This window comes from Vulpes lagopus, chromosome 20 (assembly GCF_018345385.1).
Source record: "Vulpes lagopus strain Blue_001 chromosome 20, ASM1834538v1, whole genome shotgun sequence".
Classification (NCBI taxonomy): domain Eukaryota; kingdom Metazoa; phylum Chordata; class Mammalia; order Carnivora; family Canidae; genus Vulpes; species Vulpes lagopus.
In genome coordinates, this window is record NC_054843.1 from 1,322,290 (window position 1) to 1,348,802 (window position 26,513).

The 26,513-nt window shown below is 63.7% G+C and overlaps 1 protein-coding gene across 5 annotated transcripts; it reads left to right on the forward strand.

Moving 5' to 3' along the window:
* Positions 1-755: 755 nt before the first annotated feature.
* On the forward strand, positions 756-26,344 carry ITGB2 (integrin subunit beta 2). 5 transcript variants are annotated; one of them, XM_041734915.1, is made up of 18 exons: positions 756-1,149; positions 4,498-4,579; positions 8,909-8,978; positions 10,400-10,460; positions 10,699-10,787; positions 13,266-13,446; positions 14,314-14,484; positions 15,244-15,485; positions 16,712-16,867; positions 17,141-17,236; positions 18,995-19,084; positions 20,133-20,273; positions 21,907-22,094; positions 22,199-22,443; positions 23,077-23,296; positions 23,481-23,686; positions 25,579-25,745; positions 25,881-26,344. In XM_041734915.1, exons 3-18 carry the CDS (start codon positions 8,931-8,933, stop codon positions 25,941-25,943), a joined length of 2,364 nt encoding a protein of 787 aa, XP_041590849.1. In that variant the 5' UTR covers positions 756-1,149; positions 4,498-4,579; positions 8,909-8,930; the 3' UTR covers positions 25,944-26,344. The 5 variants fall into 5 exon arrangements, with proteins under 5 accessions (XP_041590849.1, XP_041590850.1, XP_041590851.1 ...); XM_041734916.1 differs by having other exon boundaries at positions 4,501-4,579; XM_041734917.1 differs by lacking the exon at positions 8,909-8,978.
* Positions 26,345-26,513: the final 169 nt, after the last annotated feature.

Genomic DNA, 26,513 nt, shown 5'->3' on the forward strand with positions numbered 1-26,513 from the left:
TGAATGATTTTAGCAAATTTACAGAGTTGTGAAATCCTCACCACAGCCCAGCTTTAGCACATTTCCATGACCTCACACAGTCCTCTTGCTCATTTGTAGTCACTCCCTGTTGTTCCTTTTTTAAAATAAAATAGCTCAAGACTACAGGAAAGTGTGAAGACCAGCATCACCAACACCCACATACCCGCCATCCTCGTCCGTCCGATCTTAACATTTTGCCTTTTACTTTGCCCAGAATGTTTCGCCCTTAAAATTTTAAAGTTAAAGACCTCTGTGCTCCTCTCCGAGGAGTCCTCTGTCCCCTGTGCCTTCAGAGGTGACCACTGTCCTGAGCTGGGGACTCATGAGTGCGTGGCTGTCTCCTGCATCGCGTGGGCCGCGTGCTATCACACCACACGTCCTTCTGCAAGCCCTGCGCTCAAGAACCTCAGCGTCGACATCGGGAGGTGACTTGCAGATACACACAGCTCCGCAGAAAACACTTAAATTGCTGGTTTTCATGCCACCGTGTGAACGTCCCACAGGGCAACTCCCGAGTCTGCATTCGGTTTGCTGCCGGTTTCTCGGGACTCCGGGTATTTCCTTAACGTCACCCTTTGGTTAACTGCTCCTTTTCTCCCACTGTGTCCATGGATTTGGCCTCCTTCGGACGTTTGTACTTTAGAACATGTCGAGATTTCCCTGGTGGCTTAATAGATGATCCGTTTGTGGGTTGGAGAGAAGGGGTCACATTCCTCAGATTCTCTACAGGCCTCACTGGCCTTTCTGTTCCGTCTGAGAAGCACCGTGAAGACCGCGGTCGTGGCCGGGGCCACCTGCTAACGGGGCTGTCAGTTTTTGTTCTACGTATTTTTGTAGCCGTTTTGTGCAGCATAGAAAGACCTGCGACAGCTCAGCTTTCCTTGTGGATTATGAATTCTATGACCTCCATCGTTCCTTGAGCATTTAACGTGTTTTTTGCCTTGAGTTCTACTTTTTTTTTTTTTTCAGGGAGGAAGAGGAGGACGAGGGGCTGAGGGAGAGAGAGAATCTTCCGCAGGCTCCCTGAGATCATGACCTGAGCTGAAATCAGGAGTCGAAGGCGTCACTGACTAAACCGCCCGGTGCTCCTTGAATCAGACCTTTCGATATCATCATTTCTACATAATTGTGAGTATTTCCCAGCACATACTACGTTTGTCTTCTAGTCCTCTATTTTAACAGTTTATCTAACAGGTAGCATTTTTTTTTGCCCTTTTTTCTTTTTAATTGTGGTAAACAAACAAACAAACAAAAAACCCACACAACATCAATTTAACTCTGACCACCCTTCCCATTTTTAAGTGCCCGGTTCAGACGTCACTTCCACATTGTGTGCAATTTCCAAAACTTTCTCATCATGTAAAACTGAAAGTATCCCCCGTAAGCAACTTTACACTTCTCTTTGCAGTGAAAAACAACAAAAAAACAAACAAACAAACAAACAAAAAAACCTTTTATACTACGGAAAATCGAGAGAACAGTTCCGTGAGTCCATACGTCCTCAATATTCGCTTCACCAATCTTCAGCTCCCGGCCGCTCTTGTTTTATTTATGCTCTCACCCACTGTTGTCCCCAAATGAGCAAAATGTCTTAAAACTTTGAAAGAGAAAAGAAGAGAGTTTTTACTGGAGCCCCATGAGGCCAACTGCCCGGGCCCCGCAGAGCCCACAGGGAAGACTGTGCTTGGGGAAGGGGTGGCCGGCGCCGTTATGTAGGGTTTCTCATAGAATTACCGACCATGGTGACGAAGGACATTCCAGAAAGCTACAGACTTTATCTTATGTTCTTGGGGTGGGCGAGGCTGTGTGACTTTAATCTTAGGGGGGGTCAGGGAGGGCTTTTTGTTTTTCTTACCTTAATACTTGGAATGCTCCTTTCTGGTTGTTTTTTTTTTTTTAACAAAGCAGACACGTACAGTGTGTGCTCCGGGCAGAAGCAGAGTCCATGCTTTGAGCTTTTGCTGAGTCATTTTGACCTCGGGTAGATGTTAAGATAGAGCTCCCCCGGGAGCCCACACCCCGTGCATGAGAAGGTGAACGTCCCCTTTATTTCACCACCCTTCCTCCATCATCCGACCCCATTCCTCATCGTTTGGCAGCACACCCAGCGCATCGTATCACGTCATCTGTAGACATTTCAACGCGTCACTCTCAAAGGCGACAACGCTTTCATACAATCACAAAATCTTTATCACACCTAAAAAAAGTAACAGTAATTAAAAAAAAAAAGATTTATTTGTTTGAGAGGGAGCGAGTGAACACAGGGGGTGGAGGGGCAGAGGGAGAGGGAATCTCAAGCAGGCTCTGTGCTGAGCGTGGAGCCCAACGAGGGGCTCGACCCTAAGACCCCAACATCACAACTTGAGCTGAAACCAAGAGTCACATGCTTATCCGACTGAGCCACCCAGGCGCCCCAGCAGTAATTTCTTAATATAGCAGATCCATGCATCGTGATCGGTTGATTTTTCTCCCAAATCCTTTAATCTACGGGTTCCTGGGCCATGTCTTCTCCCTCCCTCTTCTATCTCTCGCAGTTTGGGGTCTTGGCGCTTGCATCCCTGTGGTGTCATTAACACGTCCCTCTGTCCCCTGTTCTTCCTACAACCTGTTAGTTAGATCTAAAGTCTTGGTCTGAGTTGGGTTCGGCAGTAGCAATTGCTGTACTTAATTTATCAGTGTCTAAATTTATACTGTTTCACCCAGACAGCTCCAAAAAAGGCATGTGCACAGTACGCGGTATCTGTCTCTGTGGTGTCGGGGCCGGTGACAGTCACTGCTTTATCTCATGAGCCGCCAGTGGGGGTGACTTGGGGACAGTCTCAGTCTACCTTTCTTCGTTATTCTCTGGAATCATTCCATAATGAACAGATTCCCATGAAGAGAGCATTTAATGGGATCTTGTCCTGTCTCTTTATTTTTAAAACTCAATGTGAGAATTGTTTATTTGAAGAGGGAGATGGCAACCCACTCCTAGGTGCTGTGATTCCTGAACTTCTGGAATATTCTAGAACATTTGAAATCATTCCTGGGGCACCTGGGTGGTTCAGTCGGTTAAGTGTCTGACTCTTGTGTTCGGCTCAGGTCATGGTCTTGGGGTCATGAGATCGAGCCCTGCGTCAGGCTCAGGACTCAGTGGGGGAGTCTGCTTGGGGTTCTCTCTCCCTCTCCCCTGCCCGTCCCCCAACTCGTGCACCCCCCCTCTCTCTTTCTCATAAATAAATAAAATCTTTAGAAATGTGGTCATTCCTGATATCTTATTGTATGTTTTTAATTTACAATCCTTTCTTATTCATTCTATTTCTTCTTCCCTTTTTTAAAACAAGATTTGTCAAATTTTCTTTTTTTTAGATGCATATATCCTATTTAAATTCTTAAGAAGACTCTCTGTTCTTACATATAATATCAAATACCTCCTCTTAAAACGTCCATCGACGAGCGTCAGGAACAGCAGTGTGCTCCCCTGGTCTCCTATTATTTTTGTTTCAGATTCTTCATATTTTTACCTCTATTTTTAAAACCTACAGTTACATAGGCTTGGTCATTTCTGCTTACATCCTTGCTCACCTCTGTGTCGCGCACCCTCGTGTCCCCGTTGGATGTGTGCGTCTGCCCGTGTGTCTGCCTGCCTCCTGCTGGAGAGCATCCTTCGCGCACAGTGCAGGGAGCTAGGGGTCTGCATCCTGGTTCATCTGGAGATGCCCGGTTTTGTTTCTGTGTGGACCTAACCACCCCCGTCCCCCACCCGAATCCCCCGCACCTCGCGGCACCCTCTCATGCTATCTGCTCTGTCCTGCGAGGGCATCAGGAGCGTCCCGAGGGCATGTGGCCTGCTGCCCCAGCCCTTCTGTGGGACCTGCAGCTTCTCCTGGACCTTCTGCTCCTCCTTGTGCACAGGTCTTGCTCCCAGGCCCGGCGGGCTGATGGGTGTGGGCATCATGCTCCTGCACCTGTCTTGCCTCTTCTAACCTCTGTGCTGGGGCTGCTCCTGCCCTGCTCACCATTCTGCTCCTCAGTTCCTGTCATGCTTTTCATCCCCGTGGCCGAAATCCTAACTCCCGGCCCCTGATGGAGGCACCTGCCTCTCCTGCATGTGCAGTCTGCAGGCCGGTCCCCTGTCCCAAGGTGCAAGTCCGTGGTCCTCCGTGCTGCAGGGCACGGCCACCTCCGCCCATGGGGGTGAATCCTTGCGCCCACCATAGTACCTGGGCCACACTGCTCATCCCTCCCTCTTGCATTCTGCTCGCCGAAGGTGTGTGACGAATGGCAAGCCCCTTGTCTGCTTGTGTGGCCCTCCCTGGACACCTGAAGGCGGGAGCCGGTGCAGAGTGCAGGGCTGGGGTCTGACGGGACACTTGTGGTGTGCAATCAGCCACATGTAACTACTTCCTCTGAAGCAGCTTTGGAGCAGCTTCTTCAGAACAGGAAGCACCGTGCCCTCACCAGTAGGGCTCACCGGCCTGTTTCTCAACCGCGCAGCAGCCCAGCCTGGTGAAGAGCGGAGCAGACGCCCCTTCCCTGCCCAGCCCGGACGCCCACCGAGGTCACTGGCATCAGCGGGGTGAGTGCACAGGGGCTCCTCTGTGTCCAGCTTCTTCTCCTGGAGGGGAATGGTTTCCCCGGGGAGTGGCCCAGCCTTGGAGAGGACCCTGTAGCCTGGTCCCTGGTACCCACCTGGGGCCGGTCCACGCCAGGCCTCCCCCTTCCTGAGATCTGGTGGGGGGGTGAGCGCCGTGCCCACCGCGGGCAGAGCCACACGGAGCACTGGGAACATCCGTCACGGAGGGCAGGAGGTAGCATGGCAGGAGGACGGGCCAGACCTTCAGCCTCAGCCGCTGGGCCTAAGGTCCCTGGCGAGCCCCTGATGTGAGCCAGAGGGCGGCTGGGGGCAGGTGAGACCCCCAGAGGAGCCGCAGCAGGTGGAACCGGGGCTGTGCGGGGAGTCTGGGGCCCCAGCCTGCCTCTCTTCCTGCTCGAAGAGGCCTCCAAAGTTGGCAGCGGTGGTCCAGCCTCCCACGGAGCCTGTGTGTGTGAGTGTGTGTTGTGTGTGAGCATGTGAACATGTGTGCAAATATGTAAAGGTGTGTTTACGTGAAGATTTGAGTATGTGGGATGTGTAGGTTTGTGAGTGTGTGAGGTACGCACAGGCATGTGGGGTGTGCGAGTGTGTGTTGTGCGTGTGCACATGTGAGTGCTGTGGGGGTCGTGTAGGCGTGCGAGTGCATTCGGGTGGGGTCCACCTCTTCTCTTGGACTTTCAGAGGGTCGTGAGCTGGGGCTGGGAAGGTGTCACCTGGGAGCTGAGTTTCAGGGGCAGGTGTCTGGTGTGTGACTCAGCGTCCCACCCAGGCTCCGGGGAGTGGGGGGCCTGGACCCTGGGTCCGCCTGGATTCCAGCCGGCGGCACCTCACCCGCAGTCCCCCGGGGTCACCTCCCCCTGGCGCCCTGTCCTCCCCCCACCCAGGGCTGAGAGCCTGCCTTGCACACCCACTGGAGCCCTGAGCACTGCTCCTTTGAGGATGCCTGGGACCCCGAGGGGGCGGGGAGGAGCCACCCCCTTGCCCCACGTCCTCAAGGAAGGTTCTGGCAGCAGTGGCCGGGCCCTGGGCTCGGTCCCACATCCTGTGCAGGCGCGAGGCCTCTGTGTGGACGCCTGACGTCCAGGTGACCGGGGACCACTCTGCCGGCTGTCACCGCGCTGGGGAGCTGGCAAGTGCATCCGCGAGCGGGTGGGGAGCTGGCTCCGCAGAGGCCGGGGCGGGGTCCGAGGGGGCATCTCGGGGAGGCTGGGCCTCCGCCCCCCACCCTCAGGGATTGCTCCCTGCTGCCCCAAGCACGGGGAGGCCCGGCGCCAACTCTGGGCGCCACCGAGCTGTCCCGGGGCCGGGAGTGCTGAGCGCAGCACAGGCCTCATCTGCAGCCCGCTCCCTGGGGGACTGCGTGCTCCTGGGGGGACGGGGCCTGACTGGTGGTTCAAGCCCCAAGTGACTCCACAATCACACGTGTAGTTCGGCACCACTTCTGGGGCTCGGGGAGCGGGCAGCCAGCAGACCCGGCCTCCGCGGGACCCCCAGGGGGGCAACCCAGATAGGAAGGGGCGACCCGGGGTCGGTGGGTCGCTCTCTCACTCTCTCCACCGTGCGGGGCCCACGGCGGAGCGGGTGCTCCCAGGGGAGACACATTTTCCAGCTGATGCTGGACCGGAGCCCTGACGTCTGGGGCCAGGTGCCCCGGGTACCCCGGACCCCGTGCACCCACTGCCTCCTCCGGGTGCCACCTCCCGGTTTCCCACTCCTGGACCCTCGGCCACGAGGCCACCATCACCCTCTTGCCCCGGCTGGGCTCCTGAAACGCCGTCTCTGGCGCCCGGAAGGTGTTCTTTTGGACCAATTCTTGGTAGCTTCTTGGTGATATTTTCTCCCTTCCTTTTTATGCTCAGAAGCTCTCCCGACCTGCAGGTGCACATCCTCCCGGTCCTTCCATCACGCTGTTCCCCACACGGAGCGCGCGTGGGCCTCTGGTGGGAAGGGGCCCCTTCCTGGGGAGCCCCCCCACCCGCCCATCACCTTCCAAGGCTGCTGCGCCACCCGCTCAGGGCCTCTGACTCGCCCACGGGCACGCGGCCTGCTCCCCGCCGCCGTCGTGACCTGTCCTCCCAGAGCGGCTGGGCCTTTGACACGGCTCGCCCGCTGCTGCCAGGGGGACAGGTTCTGCTTTAGCTTCCGTTTCATCTTCCGCCTTACGACGTGCCCCGCAGGTGCGTCCCCGCCTCCTGCACCCGGGCCCTGCGCCCGCAGGGTCCCCTCCGTCCTTGTCGCAGGGGAGCACACAGGGTGGCGGGCTTCATGCCCCGTGAGGCCGCTGAGCACGGGGCCGAGGATGCTGTCTGCAAGTACCCCGTGGACCCCCTGACCTGAGACGTGCCCAGCAGCAGAGCGTTCACATCTTCTAATGAGTACGTGGGAGGACGTGTCGCCGTTTTCCTGTGGCCAGACGCTGCGGCCCTCGGGAGGCCTCTGCTCCTGGACTTCCCACAGTGGCGCGGTGGTGGGGCTGGTGCCCTGAGGACACACGTGTCGCATGCAGCCTGTGCATGGCAGCCCCGGCCCCCTGAGGCTTGTCCAGCCTCCTGCCAAGCTCCTAGAGCCCCCGTGTGTCCAGGCATCCTGCCCCCACGGGGCTGGGGGGCTACAAGGGCAAGGACGCGTGTCGCGCCTCCTCTGGCCTCCAGGGCCCGTCTGCGGCCTCCGAGCTCCTGCTCCGACCGCAGCTTCTGTCCAGGTCTGGGGGCTCGTGTGGGAAACAGAAGTGACCCCATCTCCACGTTCTCTCTTTTGGTGCAAAGAGGCTGACCGGTGCCTGTTTGGGAGCCGTCGCAGACATTTGCTTGTTTTCTCCGTCAAATACATTTGAATCCCCCAAGCTCCTGGGGTGAATGCAGGTGTGTGTGGGGGGTCCCCTGCCTCCCTTTTGTGTTTGTTCCAGGGGTTCTGAAATTCGGTGATTCATCAGTTGCAGGTCACACCCGGTGCGCATCACATCACCCACCGCCCCCACCTCCTCCCACCTGTGAACTTTCCAGGCAGCACCTCCCGCCCCCACCCCGCCCCGGCACCCGATGCGGGGAGCCCCCGTCAGCCGCGTGGACTGGTTCTCAGACCCAGTGGCCTGGAGGCACAGTGGGTCTCCAGTGGGGCTCTCCAGTGGCCTAGCTCAGGGGTTGCACTTTTGCAAAATCTCCGACTTTTGTTGTAAGGTGGGTCGGGAGCCAACGGTGAAGAAAGAATTCTTGAGGCATCTTTGGTGCAAAAAGGTGGTTTTATGAAAGCCCAGGGACGGGACCGTGGGCGGGAAGAGCTGCTGGGGATTGTGGGAGCGTGGGGAGAGTAGAGAGAAAGGAAATTTCTTTTGTTTTCTTTTTCTTTTTTAAAGATTTTACTTATTTATCCATGAGAGAGAGAGAAAGAGAGAGACAGAGACCCAGGCAGAGGGAGAAGCAGGCTCCATGCAGGGAGCCCGGTGCAGGACTCGATCCCAGGACCCCGGGGTCACGATCTGAGCCCAAGGCAGATGCTCAACCACTGAGCCCCTCAGGGGCCCCGAGAGAAATCAAATTCCTAAAGGGATTTTCGTGGCTGAAGCCACAGGACCCCGGAGGTCACACTATGCGAAGCTAAGGTGGCTTCTGGCCTCCCGGGAAGCGTTCGCGCTACCGCAGTTGTGAGTTCCTGCAGGATCGTCCAGCGGGTCCTCAGGGGTTCCCTTGGTCAGCATCTCTTCATCGGTGACAGGAAGCCTGATGTGACACCCTTGCCATCCTGACTCTGCAGGCCGCCCAAAGTGTTTTCTTGCTAAGGTTTCCTCTTTTTCTTGTCTTTCACCAAATATGGTGTGTGTGGTGTGGGGGGGGACTCGCTGGGCTCTCCGAGCCTGGCTGTAAAGAGCTGATCCTCCCGAAGGTGGCCTTGGTCCTCCATATCCACGCTGTGGGTGCTGCTCGGGCCGGGGACAGGGGAGCACCAGGCCCAGGTCTTGGGGCTCCGGGAAGCCACCCCACAGGAGACTCCCAGACCCGCGACTTCCCGCGGTCACACTCAGGTTGCGCCAGGATCCTCCTGGCAGGCAGGATCATGCAAGGGTGGCTGTGTCGCAAAGTCCTCTCGGCCGGGAGGACCCTGGGTTTCTCAAGCACCCGGGTCCCCGTGAGGGGCCCACCCTTCTCTCCAGGGAGACGAGGTGGAAGGGCTGGTAGAGTGGGGTGCCCCACCTCGGTGGCAGGGCAGCGGGAGGGCCTGAGCGGCACCGGCTGGACCCGGGGCCCTTGCCCCCCCTCCTCCTCCTCCTCGCTCAGCTCCGCCTGGACCCCACGTGCCCTCCTGCTCTCGTGCCAGGGTCCTTCCGGGTCCAGTGCCCATGGGGACAGGTGCTGCGGCACTCCAAGCCAGGCAACCACCGGAGCGGGTAGGCCTACGCACCCCGCTGCACCCAGAGGGACCCAGGCTCCGCGGGCAGCCCCTGTGCTGCTGGAGGGCTGGGCTGCGGGACTCTGCCCAGGGGGGCCCCCGTGGCGGGGTCTCCCGCGGCCTGTGCATGGCGACCCCCACCTCCTGAGGCTCGGCCAGCCTCCCTCTGAGCTCCCAGAGCCCCCGTGTGTCCTGGCATCCTGCCCCCGCGGGGCTGGGGGGCTCCAGGGGCAAGGAGCGCTTGGGGACAGGGCTGCCACCAGCCCCCGCCCACCCTCCCAGGGTCAGAGCCAGGCCATCTCGGCCTGGGCGGTGTCGCCGTGACCGCGGCTGTCCCCTCTCGTGGGGGCCTTGGCACCCAGGCCCACACCTGGCCGCAGCTTGGGCCTCAGCTCTCACGTGACGGCCCGAAGAGCTTCCGTGCCGGCTGCTGTGACTGTTTGGGGGTCTGGTCTGTGGCTGCCGGAGAGCCAGGCGGGGCTGGGGTAGCCGCTCGCCCTGCTGGAGCTCCGGGGGCCCAGGGTGCCTGGGGCAGCACCCAGGTCGGTGGGCACACCCGAGGCAGTGTGAGCAATCGGCTGCGGAACCTCGGAGGGACCTGGATGCAGCAGGGAAGGCTGGAGCCAGCCTGGCCTGAGCCCCACGTGCCCACGGCGGGCGACAAGGGGCTTTCTCTCATAAACGTGCGGGGCCTGGACGGCACCCAAACTGCCTCCCCGGCCCATCCGGCCACGGCTCTGACCCAGGAAGCCACGGCACCATGTGGCTTCTGCTTTTGACCCCGAACGGGAAGGATGGAGGGTTCTGTTTTGACATTTCTGGGTCCTGATTACGATCTTGGTGGGGCCCAGGGAGCAGGGTCACCTCCAAAGAGACGGAGCGTGAGGCCGCGCAGGGCTTCCAGGCGCAGGAGCCCCAGGCTGCAGGCTGGTTCTCCCAGGGCCCCCGGGGGCGCAGAGGCAGGCGTTCCGAGGGCGGGGCCGGGGCCCCAGGGGGGTGGTGCTGCCCATGTGGCCCGAGCCCCGCGGGCCGTGGGTCAGAGGGCGCCCTGTCCGCCCTGAGGAACCAGAGCAAGGCCCTGAACGCCAGGCCTCAGCCTCCCCAGCGCCCAGCTCAGGCCTGGCACCTGGGAGGCGCTCCAGTCCTCGTGCCCGGTTCACTGGGGACCCAGGCGTGGGACGGCCGCAGCCCTGACCCAGAGCGTGTGCACCCTGTGTGTGCTGTGCGCGTGCTGTGCGTGTGCTGGGCAGGGGTCCCGGGGTCCCCGGCAGGGCCCTAACCCCTCGGGCCTCCTCTCCTGCGGCAAGGCCGTGGGGGGCGTGGCCTGCACCCACGCAGCATGGCCGGGCCTCCCAGCTCTGCACCTGCCGGCAGCCAGCCCAGGGTCCAAGGCGGTCGCTGAGCCCCCTCCCTCCCCAGGACATGCTGCGCCACAGCGCCCTGCTGCTCACCCTGGAGGGTCTGCTCTTCCTCTGGGCCGGTGAGTCCCGCGTGGGCAGCTCCGCACGACACAGCCCACCACGTCCTGGGGCGGGGAGAGCAGACCTGCCCCCTGTCCTGCCCCCCAGGGCAGCTCTGCCCCAACCCGGGCCTCCTGGGGACCCTCCTTCTCCACCACCCCGTGTGTGGGGCTTCCCTGCCCCCATCCATCAGCAGCGCCGCGTAGGGTCGGCCCGCGTCGGGCCACCTCTCACAGAGCCGCCTCCTCCTGCCGCCAGCGTCCTGCCAGGAGTGCACCAAGTACAAAGTCAGCACGTGCCGGGACTGTGTGGAGTCGGGGCCCGGCTGCGCCTGGTGCCAGAAGCTGGTAAGAGCCGCCCCCCCCCCCCGGGACCTCGCGCCCGTCCTGCCCGTCCCGCGTTCCCGTCCCCATTCCTGTCCCCGCGCCCTCCCTCTGCCTCTGGAACTGGGCACCAGGAGGACCACCACTCTGTTTCCGGGGGGGACACGAGCAGCCTGGGGGCTGAGAGACAGACAGACAGACAGACAGACTCGGCCCCACCCCAGTGCAGCCTGGGGCCACCCGGCCGTGTGCCCCCTGCCCAGGCAGGAGCCCTGAGCGGGGACCACAGGACGTGAGGAGGTTGTCAGGAAGTGAGAGCACGGGGACGAGGTGTGGGAGGCTCCACACGGGACCTTTGTGCTTCTCACGCAGCGGCCGTGACCCTCCTGTCCCGGCCCATCCACCTCCTGGAGAGAAGCCCCAGGCACCCCCCACGGCCCCCTCCCCCTGTGCCCCTGTCCCGACCGTGCCTTCCCGCCCTGGGGGTCCCTGAGGTTCTGACGCTGCAGGACGGGCCGGAGACGCATGCACGCACTGAGGGTAGACTGCAGACCTGAAGCCCCTTTGTCCCTCATTACTTCAAGCATCTGTCTCAAGCCCAGGGCCCTGCCCCCCGCCCCGACACCCACCACACGCTCCTCCGGGACTGGACCGTGGCCACGGCACCTGCTCACGTCTGCACGCCCTACGCAAACGTTCCCAGCTGTGCCCATGATGCCCTCGATCGCGCTTGCCCTGGGCTGTGTGATGACCCAGGATCACACCCGGGAGCAGGTGTCCTGGCCCTTCAGTCCCCCGGAACCGGGAGCCCCTCAGCTCTGGGTCACGCACCCCGCCCCCGCCCGGCACTTCCGAGGGGCTCAGAGCAGCGGCCACTAGGAGGCCCGGCGCTCGCTCTCCCTGGGTCCAGGGCGTGTGTTTGGGCAGGTGCCCCGCACGGGGCTCACGACGTGCCTCTGTCCCCACACTGGTGATGCTGGTGAGAGCCCCCAGCCGAGGGGCGTCGCCTCCACCGCCATGTCACCATTAGCTCTTTGCGGTTAATACGTGACTTGTGGGTGATGCACATGGCCAGGAGGCCTGCTTCTTGTGAAGCTTCACCCCGTGACATTAGCGCCCAGGGGCGGGGGGGCACCCCAACCAGTCCGGCGAGGGCTGCACCGTGGGGGCGTCCAGCGCGTGCACTCCCCTGTGGCTCCTGGTGTAAGGAGGACTTCATCCACCTCCCCCGTCTCTGTCCAGCAGGCACACCTCCGCGTCCATTTTCTGAGCACTTTTTTCCTTTCTTTCTTTTTTTTTTTTTACATTTTTTAAATTTAAGTTCAATTTGCCAACATATGATATAAGACCCAGTGCTCACCCCATCGAGTAGTGACATGCCCCAGGCCCAGAATCGTCCCCGCCCCCGCCGGGGAATCTGGCGGTTCTCCGCAGGCTCCGGCCTCCCTTTCAGGAGAAGCCGGGCTCCGGCCCCCGCAACACGTTTCCTCCTTTTCTCGGTCCCGCCCGACGCGGCAGGGGCTTCAGAGCGGCCGGCCCACGCCCTGGCCACAAGCACCTACAAGGAAGTGGGGTGCCGGGTGTGGTCTCCCCCCTTGGACACGGTGTGGCCACAGCCCCGGGGGTGAAACGTCCCCGGCAGGTTGGAGTTCCCCATTCCCCGCGACAGAGCTCGTTAGATTCCTTGGAAATAGGGTGAGGCTCGTTAGCTTCCACGCGAATGCGGGCTGCAGCGTAGGCCTTTGTTCCCGGGGGGCTCGCTTTGTTCCTCGGGTCCTGCGAGCAGTGACAGAGGTCCCCGGGGAGACGGGAGGCTCGGGAAGTGCCCACCCTCTGGGCGCCGCGGTGGGCCGCACCTAACCAGCCTCTGGCATGGCCACCTGCCCCTTCCTGGGCCCCCCTGAGAAAGGGGGCAGAGAGACGTGTCCGGGTCCCTGAGCGTGCCCTTCCTTGGCCTGGCGTCAGGATCCACGGAAGAGGGCCCCTGCTCCCGCCGCGTCCTCTCAGAGCCCAGGGGCCTTTATGAGGACGCTGCCCCAATCCAGGACCCTGCCCGCCTCTCCCAACAGCCCAGGGCTTGGCCCAGAGGTCGGCCTGTGTGCTGGAGCCCCCGGGCGGCACCTGCCTCCTCTCCGGAGGGCACCTCTGCTACTAAAGGCCCAGCCACCCCGGTCACTCCTGGCCAGGTGCCCCGGCAGAGCCTGGAGCTGCTGAGCGACCCCAGGGGCAGCCGGGGCCTGGACACCTTGGTCCTTCCATCATCTGGGGTGACCCACAGCCTCAGGGAGAGGCCGTCAGAGGGCGGGTGTCCTCCTCCCACCCAGCTGCCCGACCTCCCACCCCCACCCCTCCCCACCCGGACACCTGTCCCCAATCCCAGGTGCGACGGAGGAGGGGCCGCCTCCTCAAGTGACCCCAAGGGCCGCTCTCGTGCGGCACCCACAGTGCAGCCCCCACCCTGCCTCTGCCCTCCTCTTGACCCCTGACCCCCCCACCCCCCAGAACTTCACTGGGCTAGGGGAGCCCGACTCCATTCGCTGTGACACCCGAGAGCAGCTGCTGCTGAAAGGATGTGCGGCTGACGACATCATGGACCCTCAGAGCCTGGCCGAGATCCAGGAGGACAAGAAGGGCGGCCGGCAGCAGCTGTCCCCGCAGAAAGTGACGCTCTACCTGAGACCAGGTAGGCTTGGCCTCGGCCGGGGTCAGTGGCATCTGCGTGTTGGTGGCTCTGGGCGCCAGGGCTGGGTGATGGTCCAGGCGTCCGGTGGCCAGGTCGGGCAGCAAGGCAGGCGAGCCCCGGAGACCTAGAGACTGTTGGACACTCGGCCAAGGGAGCGTGGCCCCTGCCCTCCGCCTGCGGGAGGACCCCCCACGCCCACCATCGGCGGCTCTGTGCCTTGGCTCTGTGTCCTTTCCAAAGGGGAGGAGGAACTCTTCTAGCCTCGTCTCACACCGTCAGGGGCTCTTGGCAGAGTAAAAGCCCTGATGAGTCCTGTAGCCAGGGGGCCTGAGCAACGTCGAAGTCACTGTTGCTCAGACTGACTTGACGGCAGAGCCCCGTCAGTGCTCCAGGAGGAGTCCTTGGGGGAGGCGGGCCTGGTGGGAGGAGCAGGACCACGGGGCGGACTGGCCAGGGTGGGGCTGGGTGAGCACTGCCCCCCTGGTGCACCCGGCAGGCGGCACAGACGGAGAGACGACCAGGCGCCCCTCCCTCCATCGTTCACCCTCCCGTCACGTGTTTGCTGAGCACCTGCTACGCTGAGGCTGGGACAGGGGCCTGCGTCTGGCTGGGGGGTGCCGGGTGCCGGGGATGGAGCAGGGCTGGTGCGGGCAGCCAGGTGCCCGTGCACGGCAACAGTGCTCCGTGAACAAGGACTCAGTGGTATGAGTAGGTCCGGAAGGTTCCGTCTCCTAGTTCGAGTCTAGCCAGGAGCCCGGTGTCGTGTCCACAGGCCTCAGAGGAGGGGGCGGTGATGAGACCTCGGGGCCCGCGGAGGGCAGGTCGGGGCCTGGGAGATGCCTTCACGCTCGCCCCGTCTGCCCGCAGGTCAGGCGGCTGCCTTCAATGTGACCTTCCGGCGGGCCAAGGGCTACCCCATCGACCTGTACTACCTGATGGATCTGTCCTACTCCATGCTGGACGACCTCATCAACGTCAAGAAGCTGGGGGGCGACCTGCTGCGGGCGCTCAACGAAATCACCGAGTCCGGCCGCATCGGTGAGGCAACCCTTGGGTCCCAGGCGGGCCTGCCGCTCATGCGCCTCCCAGAGCCACGCAGGGCAGGGCGGTGGGGTGGGGGGTGCTGCCTGGGTCACCCCCCCGGCCATACCTGGCTACCCCCAGCCACTGCCAGCCACCCCTGGGTCACCCCCGGCCACCACTGGGTCATCCCCCAGCCACCCCTGGGCCACCTCCAGCCACCCCTCATCCACCCGCAACCCCCCAGCCCCTCCAGGCCACCCCAGCCTCCCCAGCCACCACCCCCCGACACTGCCATGCAGCCCTCCGCTTCCTCCCTGCTCCGTCCTTCTCTTCCGTCGTGTCTCAAACACGAAGCCGTACGTTGCTCTTTATTAAAAATTAGAGAACCGCCCCTCCCCCCCGCAGTGTGTGACCTGCACGGTGTCCGCCCGAAGTGCAGCAAACCTGCACGGCCCGAGTGCCGGTGGGGCCTTGGTGCTGACACCCACGGGCGCATTCCGCCCCCCCCACCCCCGCACATCCCGGCACCCGCGCGTGAGGCCAGGGGACACCTGCCTTTCCTCCCTGTGTCTGCCCGGCCGCTGTCTCCGTGTGCAGGGCTGCACGCCCAGGCCCACGCTGCATGCGCACACGTGCATGCTCACACACACGTGTGCCGTCACACTCACGCACGTGGGCACGTGCGGACCCCACACCTGCCCCGGTGGGCGGCAGGGAAACCGAGGCTCGCCGCAGTGTGCCCCCCGCCCCCACGCTCATCCTGCCCCCCCTCAGGCTTCGGGTCTTTCGTGGACAAGACGGTGCTCCCCTTCGTCAACACGCACCCCGAGAAGCTGAAGAACCCGTGCCCCAACAAGGAGAAGGAGTGCCAGGCGCCGTTCGCCTTCAGACACGTGCTGAAGCTCACGAACAACTCCAACCAGTTCCAGACGGAGGTCGGGAAGCAGCTGATCTCGGGGAACCTGGACGCGCCCGAGGGCGGGCTGGATGCCATGATGCAGGTCGCCGCCTGCCCGGTGAGGTCCCCCCCCACGCCCTGGGGCCCTGAGCTGGCCCAGCTCCGCCCCGCCCCCTGCCCTGCACCCCGCGGCCTGAGCCTCGGGGCCCCATGGGGCCTGCCACTCAGCCCCCGCCCCCTGCTCTCCCACCGGCACCCAGCAAACCCGGAGGCGCCTCAACCTACGCGAACGGCCTAGGGGGGCCGACCGAGTGGTGTGATCCCCCCGCAGCTCCCGGACGGTGTCCCCCCGCCGCTGGCCCCCCAGGGCAGGGGGCGTCCCCGTGCCCACCCCCTGCCCCCTCGCTGGCCTGGCGGTGCTGGCAGGTCCCCTCCACCCGCTGCATTGGGGCCTGTCAGGCTACGGATGACAGCCTGGGTTTTCTTTTTTCTTTTTTTTTTAAATGATTTTATTTATTTACTCGTGAGAGACAGAGAGAGAGAGAGGCAGAGACACAGGCAGAGGGAGAAGCAGGCTCCATGCGGGGAGCCCGACACAGAACTCGATCCCGGGACCCCAGGGTCACGCCCTGGGCCAAAGGCGCTGCTAAACTGCTGAGCCCCTCAGGCTGCCCAGGTTTTCTGTTTTTTAAGATTTATTTATTTATTGGAGAGAGAGAGGGAGAGAGCTCAGAGGTAGAGAGAGAATCTCAAGCAGAACATGGTCCCTATGGGGGGGCTCCATCCCATGACCCCGAGATCACGACCTGAGCTGACACCAAGAGTCGGATGCTCAACTGACTGAACCCCACAGGTGCCCCCACTTTTTATATTATTATTTATTTTCATTTTTTATGGCACCGTGTTTTAAACCTTCAGAGACCAGGTTCCAATCCCCCCGTGTGCAGGTCCCCGGGCACATCGTACCACCTCTCTGTCCATGGCACACGTGTTGCTAGCGTCCCCTGGTCACCTGTGTCCCCTTGCAAGCCCCTCAGTTTCTCTCACCTTTTGTGCCTTCCGGGTTTCCACATGGCAGTGGCCATGCCTGTGAGTCGGCTCCTTCCGTTCCCAGGGTCGTTTCCTTAAGATCAGTCCCTGGCCTGAATGGCCACAGAGGGTCTATGCTTCATCTCAAGCCCCCAGCATCTGGCCCGTGTGCATGGGCGGCCCTCGAGCAGCCACAGCGTGGACCCCGCGTCCCGGCCGGGGTCCTGGAGGAGCCAGGGGCACGGGGACGGCCCGGGCCTTGGGGCGGCGCCCCAGGCCCTGCCCGCCGAGGCCCCTAACCTGGCGTCTTCTCAGGAGCAAATCGGCTGGCGCAACGTCACTCGGCTGCTGGTGTTCGCCACGGACGACGGCTTCCACTTTGCGGGCGACGGGAAGCTGGGTGCCATCCTGACCCCCAATGACGGCCGCTGCCACCTGGAGGACAACATGTACAAGAGGAGCAATGAATTTGTGCGTGGCGCCCCGCGTCCTGGGAGGGAGCAGACCGTGCGGGCCCCGGGAGGGGTGGCCGGGGCTCTGCCCCAGGGGAGCAGGGAGGTGGCGGCCCAGGGAGCCCAGGGGCCGGGGCCCTCCGTCCAGGGGCAGGCAGTGTCCTCGGGCCTGGAGGGGTCAGCGCCCAGCACAGGAGCTCGCCTCCGCCTGCGGCCCACCGCCGCGGCCCTGGTGGAGCAGCCCTGGGCTCCGTCCCTGACCCCGGCCGTCTGACCGGGCCTCTCCCCCCAGGACTACCCGTCGGTGGGCCAGCTGGCACACAAACTGGCCGAAAGCAACATCCAGCCCATCTTCGCGGTGACCAAGAGAATGGTGACGACCTATGAGGTGGGTGGAGCCGGGGTGCCGGCGGCAGGGTGGGCCGTGGGCAGGTCAGTGGCTGCGTACCCGCGGCGTGGACATGGGCCAAGCTCCGGAGGAGGGCACGGGCCTGGGGGCGCCACTGCGGTGGGGGCTCTGACGGGAAGGAGGAAGGACGTCCCCGGGGGGGAGCCGTGGCTAGCCTCCGTGTTCCCCTGAGCGCGACGACGCGGCCAAGCCCTGCACACCCCGCTCTCGGCCCACGGGCCCGCGCATGGGGACCCAGGCGCTCCATGGGCGTCAGGTGCCCAGGGCCAAGCGCCCGAGGCGCCCCGCCTGCCCGCAGGAGCCCGCGCCCTCGCTGACCGCGCTTCCTTCTCGGCTTCGGGAACCCAGTGTGCCCTGACTTCACGGAATCGCTGTTCCTGTTCCTTCCCCCAGGGCGCGGGGATCCTCCTGGCTCGGCAGTGCTTCCTGCCCCGTGGGGCACTGCCTCGTGAGCCGGGTTGGGGTGGAGCGGGGCGGCCTCTCCGGCCCGGAAGGCTGCAGGGGCACCTGCTGGCCCCCCCCAGTCCTGCTTTCTGCCGTGGGGGGCCTGCTGCCGCTTGGGGGGGGGTGCAGAGGGGTGCTCTGCAGGTGCCAACGCCCAGGGCAGCTCCTGCTCGCTGTTTTCCAGACTCCAAAAGAGGACAGGACCCTGCAGGAGGCACAGGGGAGGGGCCACAGCAGGGGGGGTGGCAGTAGCTTGCCGAACCAGGGGCCGGTGGCTCCGTGCAGGGCTGATGACCCAGTGCCACCACCTGCTCTGGCTGTGAGCATGGGCGGGTCAGGGTTGGCAGCCATGCTCCGGGGCACAGCGGGTCCCCGGGATGGTGCACTGCTGCAGGGGAAGCTGAAGCAGGAGCCTTGAACCCTAAACCCGCACTAGAGGGACCTTCCCTAGGCAGATCCTACCCTTCCTGAGCCTCCTTCCTGGGGCTCCTGTGTGAGGGTCATCGAGGTGACCCAGAGCCTGCAAGGAGAGCATTTGCGGGACCATCCTTGGGGTCCCCACATGGTGGGGAGAGCAGGTCGGAGGGGCAGGGCGGAGAAGAGCCCAGCTTCCCAGAGCCATGATGGGGTCCTTCACCCGGGGTGGAGGAGAGAGGGCGGTGGAGGCCAGGGGGGTTGGCGCTGGGCTGTGACGGTCCCTGGAGGCCCCGTGGAGGTACCTGGACTCCATCTGGGAAGTCACAGGGGGCGCTTTGTGGCAGAGAAGTGACCCAGCCATCAGTCCTGTGAAAGACCGAGTGAGGGGAACGCGGGGGCACCAAGGTGTCCTGGAGGCTGGCCGCAGGCTGCCCAGCACGGGGCCGCGGGACCAGCCGCCCGCCAGCCAGTTGTCCCCTGCCTGCCTGACGCAGCCGTCCTGAACATTCAGTCACACCAGCATGTTAAAATGCTCAAAACTCATCCCTCCCCGACGGCGTCGGCCCATCTTATGGCTCGGGGCCCTTGGCTGGACCTGACGTAGCCACATGCTGGGGGCACTGGGGGCCAGGCACGTCGCTCCCCAGCTCACGGCCAGGGGCGCCCGCGGCTTGGGGCCGCCTGAGGAGGAGCGTGTGCGGCAGGGAAGTCCTGAGTCGCTGAGCACACGCGGGCCCTGAGATACCTGCCGCGGGGCGGCCTGGGCCGGTTCCCGAGCAAGAAGGAAACCCCCTGGGCTGTTAGGGAAGCGGCGGACGCTGTGGCTTCGGTGGCCCGGGTGCCAGCTGAGTCGGGTCTGGTCTCCTCGCCCAACAGAAGCTCACCGAGGTCATCCCCAAGTCAGCCGTCGGGGAGCTGTCGGACGATTCCAGCAACGTGGTCCAGCTCATCAAGAACGCCTACAACGTGAGTGCTGGGGCTCGGCCGGGGCCCCTGCGGTCAACAGGGGCGGGTCTGCGGAGAGGGGCCCCGCTCTCTGGTGTGCCTCCTGCACACCGGGGCCTGGCTCTCCCCGCAGGACAGCCACTCCCCTGGGGTGGTGGGGCCCGGGCCGCACCCGACCCTCGCCTCGGCCGCCCGCGGAGCAGGAGCACCAGCCTCCCGGGCACCGCGGAGAGCGCCCGAGATGGGCCGTGCCCTCGGGTTCACCTAGAGCCCCGTGGAGGGCGTCCTGTGCGCCCCAGACCCCCGAGGCAGGCCCTCCTGGGTGTCTGTCGTCACGGCCACGACACCGGCACGCCCGTTCGCCTCTGACTTGGTCTCTTGGTCTCTTGGTGACTTGGTCACTCCCCTTCTGTCTTGGTCTCTGCCTTGGTCTCTCCCTCTCTCTCTGTCTCTCCCTCTGTTTATCTCTCCCTCTCTATCTCTCCCTCCGTCTCTTCCTCTGTCTCTGTCTCTTCCTCTCTGTCTCTTTGTCTCTGTCTCTCCCTCTCTCTGCCTCTGTCTCTCTCCCTCTCTATCTCTCTATCTCTCCCTCCCTCTCTCCCTTTGTCTCTGTCTCTCTCTGTCTCTCCCTCTCTCTCTCTCTGCCTCTGTCTCTCCCTCTCTATCTCTCCCTCTGTCTCTCTGTCTGTCTCTGTCTCTCTCTGTCTCTCCCTCTCTCTCTCTCTCTCTGCCTCTGTCTCTCCCTCTCTATCTCTCCCTCCATCTCTCCCTCTGTCTCTGTCTCTCCCTCTCTGTCTCTGTCCCTCTCTCGTCCCCACACGCAGTTTCTCCAGCCCCGGCCCACTCCAGGCACTGGGCGTGTGGTGGTGGGTGGGACGGTCGGGCTCCCATCGGTCCCTTCGCTGGCCTGTCCCGGGGGCTGTGCCGCGGCCCGCAGGGGGCACAGGACCTGCCGCCTCCCCAGCTCTGCGTGGCGGGTGACCGGGGGAGGGAGGCCGGCACCCCGGGGCGGCCGGGAGGGGCGGGGACGGTGGGAGGAAGGCCCTGACCCGAGCCGCTCTGCCCGCAGAAACTGTCCTCCAGGGTCTTCCTGGACCACAGCCTGGCCCCCAGCACCCTCAAGGTCACCTATGACTCCTTCTGCAGTAACGGGGTGTCGCAGGTGGACCAGCCCAGAGGGGACTGCGACGGTGTCCAGATCAACGTCCCGGTGAGACCCTGTCCCAACCTTCCGGAAGGTTCTCTCCCAGGGACGAGCCGCGGCCAGGGGCCGGCGTCGGCCGCCCATCCAGGCCCCGGTCCACTCCGTCCAAGGCGGTCAGCTGCAGCCTCTGTGAGGTTGTGGGTCAGGCGTCAGGAGCCAAGCAGGTGCAGGGCTGGCTCCCCCAGTGTAGACGGAGCGCGGAGGGGGAGGCGGCGCCCCCTGGAGGCGGTGCTGGGCCGCGTCCCCACAAGGAAGGGGAGTCCTTCCCAGCCCTCCGCAGAACTGCTTTGGTCTCGTTTCCTGATTTTTGTGTTTGGGGTTTTTTTGTTTCTTTTTTAAGAAGTGTTTTATTTTATTTATCTATTTTTAAGTAGGCCCCACACCCAGGGTGGGGCTGGAACTCATGACCCTGAGATCGAGTCGGATGCTCCGCGGACGGAGCCAGCTACGCACCCGTTTTGTTCTTTTGACAAACATATGAATTTTTTTTTAAATTTTTTTATTTATTTATGATAGTCACAGAGGGAGAGAGAGAGGCAGAGATACAGGCAGAGGGAGAAGCGGGCTCCATGCACCGGGAGCCCGATGTGGGATTCGATCCCGGGTCTCCAGGATCGCGCCCTGGGCCAAAGGCAGGCGCCAAACCGCTGCGCCACCCAGGGATCCCCTGACAAACATATGAAAGCATGGCCCACGCAGATGATGAGACACAGGCGCGGAGTTATTCCCATCGTATTTTGATTTCATTATAACCATAAAAATTAAAATTTTCCCTTTCACGGCTGTGAACTAATATTCAGCAAAATACTAGTTCTTTGCGTGGCAGTTTTAATTACGACCTTGGAATTCCTTCAGATATGTCCCTTGCTAAATGTTGCGTGTAAATTCGTACTCAAACAGCCCTCCCTCGCACTGGGCGACCCACACGGGAGTTTATTCAGTCTCACGACTGGCTGGTTGTGTCCTCCACGTTTTTTTTTTTTTTAAGATTTTATTTATTTATTCATGAGAGACAGAGAGAGAGAGAGGCAGAGACACAGGCAGAGGGAGAAGCAGGCTCCATGCAGGGAGCCCGATGCAGGACTCGATCCCGGGGCTCCAGGATCACACCCTGGGCTGAAGGTGGTGCCAAACCATTGAGCCACCCAGGGGTCCCTGCGTCCTCCACGTTTTTCCCAATATTTCTGTCCTACCCGAATGTCCTCTGTAGCAATTCGTTGAAATCTCTGTGTTTCTGGCATCTTCACGAACCACATGCAAGGAGCAGCCCCTAAATCTCCTTTCTGACATATGGTTGTTAAAAATATTCCTGACGCGGCCCCCTGCCCCCCCAGCCTAAGGCTGAGCCAGAGATGATGGGTGTGGGGAGCAGTGGGCTCGGGCCTGCCACCCCCACCTCCTGTGCCCCAAACTCTGGGGGTCCAGACGTCCTCCTCTCTGTTCCCACATCAGGTCCCGGATTAATGCCCAGGGTCTGGTGTTCTTCCCATCCCCGTGCTTCCGTCCACACCCCCCCCCCACCCCGGGGCCCAGGGCAGGCTCCTGGACAAACCCCCAGGTCCAGGCCGCAGGGCCAGGACGGGGGAGCAGGGTGCCCCGCTGCCCAGCCTCGCCTGAGCCCGGCTCTTCTCCACGACAGATCACCTTCCAGGTGAAGGTCACGGCCACGGAGTGCATCCAGGAGCAGTCGTTTATCATCCGGGCACTGGGCTTCACGGACACAGTGACCGTGCACGTCATCCCCCAGTGTGAGTGCCAGTGCCGGGACATGGGCCAGGACCGCGGCCTCTGCAGCGGCAAGGGCTCCCTGGAGTGTGGCATCTGCAGGTGAGGTGGTGCGGGCAGGTGCGCCGCGCGGCCAGGGGAGCCGGACAGAGGGGCAGCCAGCCCACGTCACCGTGGGAACCTGAGCCTGGCTGCTCCCGCCGCAGGTGTGAGGCTGGCTACATCGGGAAGAACTGCGAGTGCCTGACGCACGGCCGCAGCAGCCAGGAGCTGGAGGGCAGCTGTCGGAGGGACAACAGCTCTCTCATCTGCTCGGGGCTGGGGGACTGCCTCTGCGGGCAGTGCGTGTGCCACAGGAGCGACGTTCCCAACAAGAAGATCTTCGGGCGCTACTGCGAGTGTGACAATGTCAACTGCGAGCGCTATGACGGGCAGGTGTGCGGGGGTAAAGGTGAGCGTGGTGTGGCCAGAGGGACGGGTGAGTGAGGATGGGCAGATGGACAGGCAGACAGGGGGACAGGGAGATAGGGGTCAGGCGGACAGGGGGACAGGTGCACAGGCGGACGGGGGAAGGGGGTCAGGCGGACAGGGGGACAGGTGCACAGGCGGATGGGGGTAGGGGGTCAGGCGGACAGGGGGACAGGGAGACAGGGGGACAGGTGAACATGGAGATGGGGGGTCAGGCAGACAGGGGGACAGGTGGACAGGGAGACGGGGGGTCAGGCGGACAGGGGGACAGGTGCACAGGTGCACAGGCGGATGGGGGTAGGGGGTCAGGCGGACAGGGGGACAGGGAGACAGGGGGACAGGTGGACAGGGAGACAGGGGACAGGTGAACATGGAGATGGGGGGTCAGGCAGACAGGGGGACAGGTGGACAGGTGGATGGGGGTAGGGGGTCAGGCGGACAGGGGGACAGGGGTCATGTGGACAGGCAGACAGGGGGATGGGGGACAAGTGGACAGGGGGACAGGGAGATGGGGCCAGGCAGATAGGGAGACGGGTCAGGCGGACAGGCGGACGGGGGAGAGCGGCGGGACTGGGCGCGGGCGGAGGGCGGGGCTGAGGCTGCCCGGCGCCCGCAGATCGGGGCTCCTGCGACTGCGGCAAGTGCAAGTGTGAGCCGGCCTACGAGGGCTCGGCGTGCCAGTGCGTGAAGTCCACCCAGGGCTGCCTGAGCACGGAGGGCATCGAGTGCAACGGGCGCGGCCGCTGTCGCTGCAACGTGTGCGTGTGCGACGGGGGCTACCAGCCGCCGCTGTGCGGGGACTGCCTGGGCTGCCCGTCGCCCTGTGGCCGGTACATGTGAGTGCCTGCCTCCGCCCGCCCCCGCGCCTCCTCCAGGAGTACCTCCCCCTGCCCCCCCATGGCCCTCACCACCGAGCCCCGGCCCCCCCCCGGCCCCCCCCCCCCGGCCTGGCAGGCCTGTCCCCGCCTGTCCCTGGCAGGCCTGTCCCCGTGTGCTCACCCCGCGCCGGCCCCTCCGCAGCACCTGCGCCCAGTGCCTGAAGTTCAAGCAGGGCCCCTCGGGGAGGAACTGCAGCGTGGAGTGTGGGAACGTGGGCCTGCTGAGCAAACCCCCGGAGAAGGGGCGCAGGTGCAAGGAGCGGGATCTGGACGGCTGCTGGATCACCTACACGCTGCGGCAGCGGGCCGGCTGGGACAGCTATGAAATCCACGTGGACGACAGCCGGGGTGAGCCCAGGGACGCAGGCGTGGAGAGCGATGTGCGACGTGGCGGGAGCATGGGGTGGCGCGGGCGCAGCCTGCCCTTGGATGGAACCCCGGGATGGGACCAGGAGGAGCAGGGGAGACCCACAGGCCCCGGCAGGTGCTGTGTGGGGTCAGTCGGTGTTGAGGAGAACGCTGGGTCGGTGACAGTGACACATCCGGGGGCTGGGGCTTCGGGGGCTTCGGGGGCACAGATGCACGGTGGGATGGGTTTCGGGGCTCTGGACAAGCAGCACTCAGGGGCACGCAGGGCACACAGACTCTCAGCACTCCCCTTTCCCGCTCAGAGGGCTCAGGGCCTGGCAGCCCAGGAGGCCCAGCCCCCGGGGGAAGGCGCCCGGTGCAGGCAAGCCATTCCCTGGCCCTGCAGCCCTGAGACCTGCTCCCAGCTCCCCTCCCCACAGGGGGAACCCGGGAAGCCGGGGGTCTCAGGCCCTGTGTCGCCTGGAGCTCACAGCCTGTGTCTGGGGCTGCAGATCATGGCCTGGCAGGGGGCAGGGGTTTGGGGGGGAGGCGGCCTTCGTGGGGCTCCTTCGATGGCAGATTGGGATTACGTCTGAGTTTGTGCAGCCTGGGCCATGTCGCTCAACCTCCGTAGGGCACAAAGGTCCTCCAGAAAGGCCAGGATGATGGAATGTCCAGGGGCAGGGGTTCAGGGACAGGGTGTCCAGGAGCGGGGTGTCCAGGGGTGGGGGGTCAGGGATAGAGGGGCAGGGGCAGGGTGTCCAAGGGCAGGTGGCAGGGTGTCTAGGTGCAGGGGGGCAGGTGTAGGAGGGCAGGGGCAGGGAGATAGGGACAAGAGGCAGATGCAGGAGGGCAGGGGCAAGGAGGCAGGGGCAGGAGGCAGGGGCGGGGGTGGCAGGGACAGGGAGTCAGGGGCAGGGAGTTAGGGGCAGGGTGTCCAGGGGCAGGGGGTTCAGGGGCAGGGGGTCCAGGGCTGGGGGGTCAGGGGCAGGGGGTCCAGGGGCAGGAGGTCCAGGGGCAGGGGGTCAGGGGCAGGGGGTCCAAGGCTAGGGGTGCAGGGGAGCAGGGGGGCAGGGGGGCAAGGTGTCTAGGTCCAGGGGGGCAGGTGCAGGAGGGCAGGTGCAGGGGGCAGGGGCAGGAGGCAGGGGCAGGGAGTCAGGGACAGGGGGCAGGGGGGCAGGTGCAGGAGGGCAGGGGCAGGGGCAGGAGGCAGGGGTGGGAAGGCAGGGACAGGGGGCAGTGGGGCAGGGGCAGGGGCAGAGGGGCAGGGACAGGGGGCAGGGGCAGGAGGGCAGGGGCAGGGGGCAGGGGCGGGGAGGCAGGGACGGGGGCAGGGGCAAGGGGGCAGGGGCAAGGAGGCAGGGGCAGGGGCAGGTGTCCAGGGGCAGGTGAGTGAGGGCCCTGTCCCCCGGTCAGGGGCTGAGGGGTGGCACATCGCTGCCCAAGGCCCTGAAGGAGGAGGAGGAGGCGGGGGCGTGAGGACCCCACACGGGCGTCCCTGGGAAACTGTCACCGGTGGGTCATCATCCCCAAACTGGGCCCGAGGTGATGTTGGGGCGTCGGGCACCCCGTCCTACCAAGGGTTACCTCAAGGGAGCTCTGGTGAGCAGGCCGCTGCCGTCCCAGCCGGGGCAGCCGCGTCGGGAGGCTCGGGGCTGGTTCCGGCTGTGCCGTGGCTCCCGGCATCTGGGGCGCCCGTTGCTCTCCGTGTGAACCAGGGGGCTCTACGCCTCACCGGGTCCCGGGGCCCGGATGGTGAGCACGGAGGTGGGACAGCCCTGTGCACTGGGCGCTGGGCCGTGACCTGGGGCAGAGCACACCTGGGGCCAGGTGAGCGGGGGTGGGGTGGGGGGCAGCCTGACACTCCTGTGTGCGCTTCCTCCTTGCCCCAGAGTGTGTGGGGGGCCCCCAAGTCGCCCCCATCGTGGGCGGCACCGTGACGGGAGTTGTGCTCATCGGCATCCTCCTGCTGGCCATCTGGAAGGCTCTCACCCACCTGAGTGACCTCCGCGAGTTCAAGCGATTCGAGAAGGAGAAGCTCAAGTCCCAGTGGAACAACGTGAGTGGCTGTCCCTGGGGGGGGGGGGGCGGCAGGGGGTACCGTCCAGCCGTGTGCCCCGTCTGCCCAGGGAAGGCCACCCCCGCTCCTGGATGCTCCTCCCCCCGCTGACGAGCCGCACCGCCTTTCCCACAGGACAACCCCCTTTTCAAGAGCGCCACCACCACAGTCATGAACCCCAGGTTTGCTGAGAGTTAGGGCGCTCGGCGGAGACGGCGCTGGCTGAGCCCGTCGGGTGGAAGCCCCCGAACCACGTCTCCCCGTCAGGCTCCTCCAGGGACGTGGCTTACCGCGCTCCTCGATGTCACCCACCAACGGATTAATACACGTGCTCAAGTAATAGATCCGGTCAGGCGGCGACACGGGCCCGTCGGAGGGGCAGCCTCCCGCTGCGGGCGTGTCCCACCTCGTGGGCGAGACCTGGAGGGGCTGCTTGGGTCTTACGAGGGTAGGCGCGTTTTCCTCTAAAACTTAGAGTGGCGATCTCATTGAAGCAGCACAAATTTATTTATATTTGAACTTATCGGGGTATTAAATCACATCCCATTGGTTATATTGTTTCCCCCATGACGTGTATCAAATAAATTAATAAAATTTCAGTGGCGGCTGTCTCTGCTCCCTCGAGGGTCCCTGCGGACTGCGGGCTCGGGCACAAGCGCCTCCTCTTGCGTTTGTCCTTCCTGCCCTGTCGGCCCGACGTCCACGGCGCTCCCTGCCCCCGTCCCTGCCCCACGTCCTAAGCAGCTTTCAGAAGTCACGCGAGGCAGC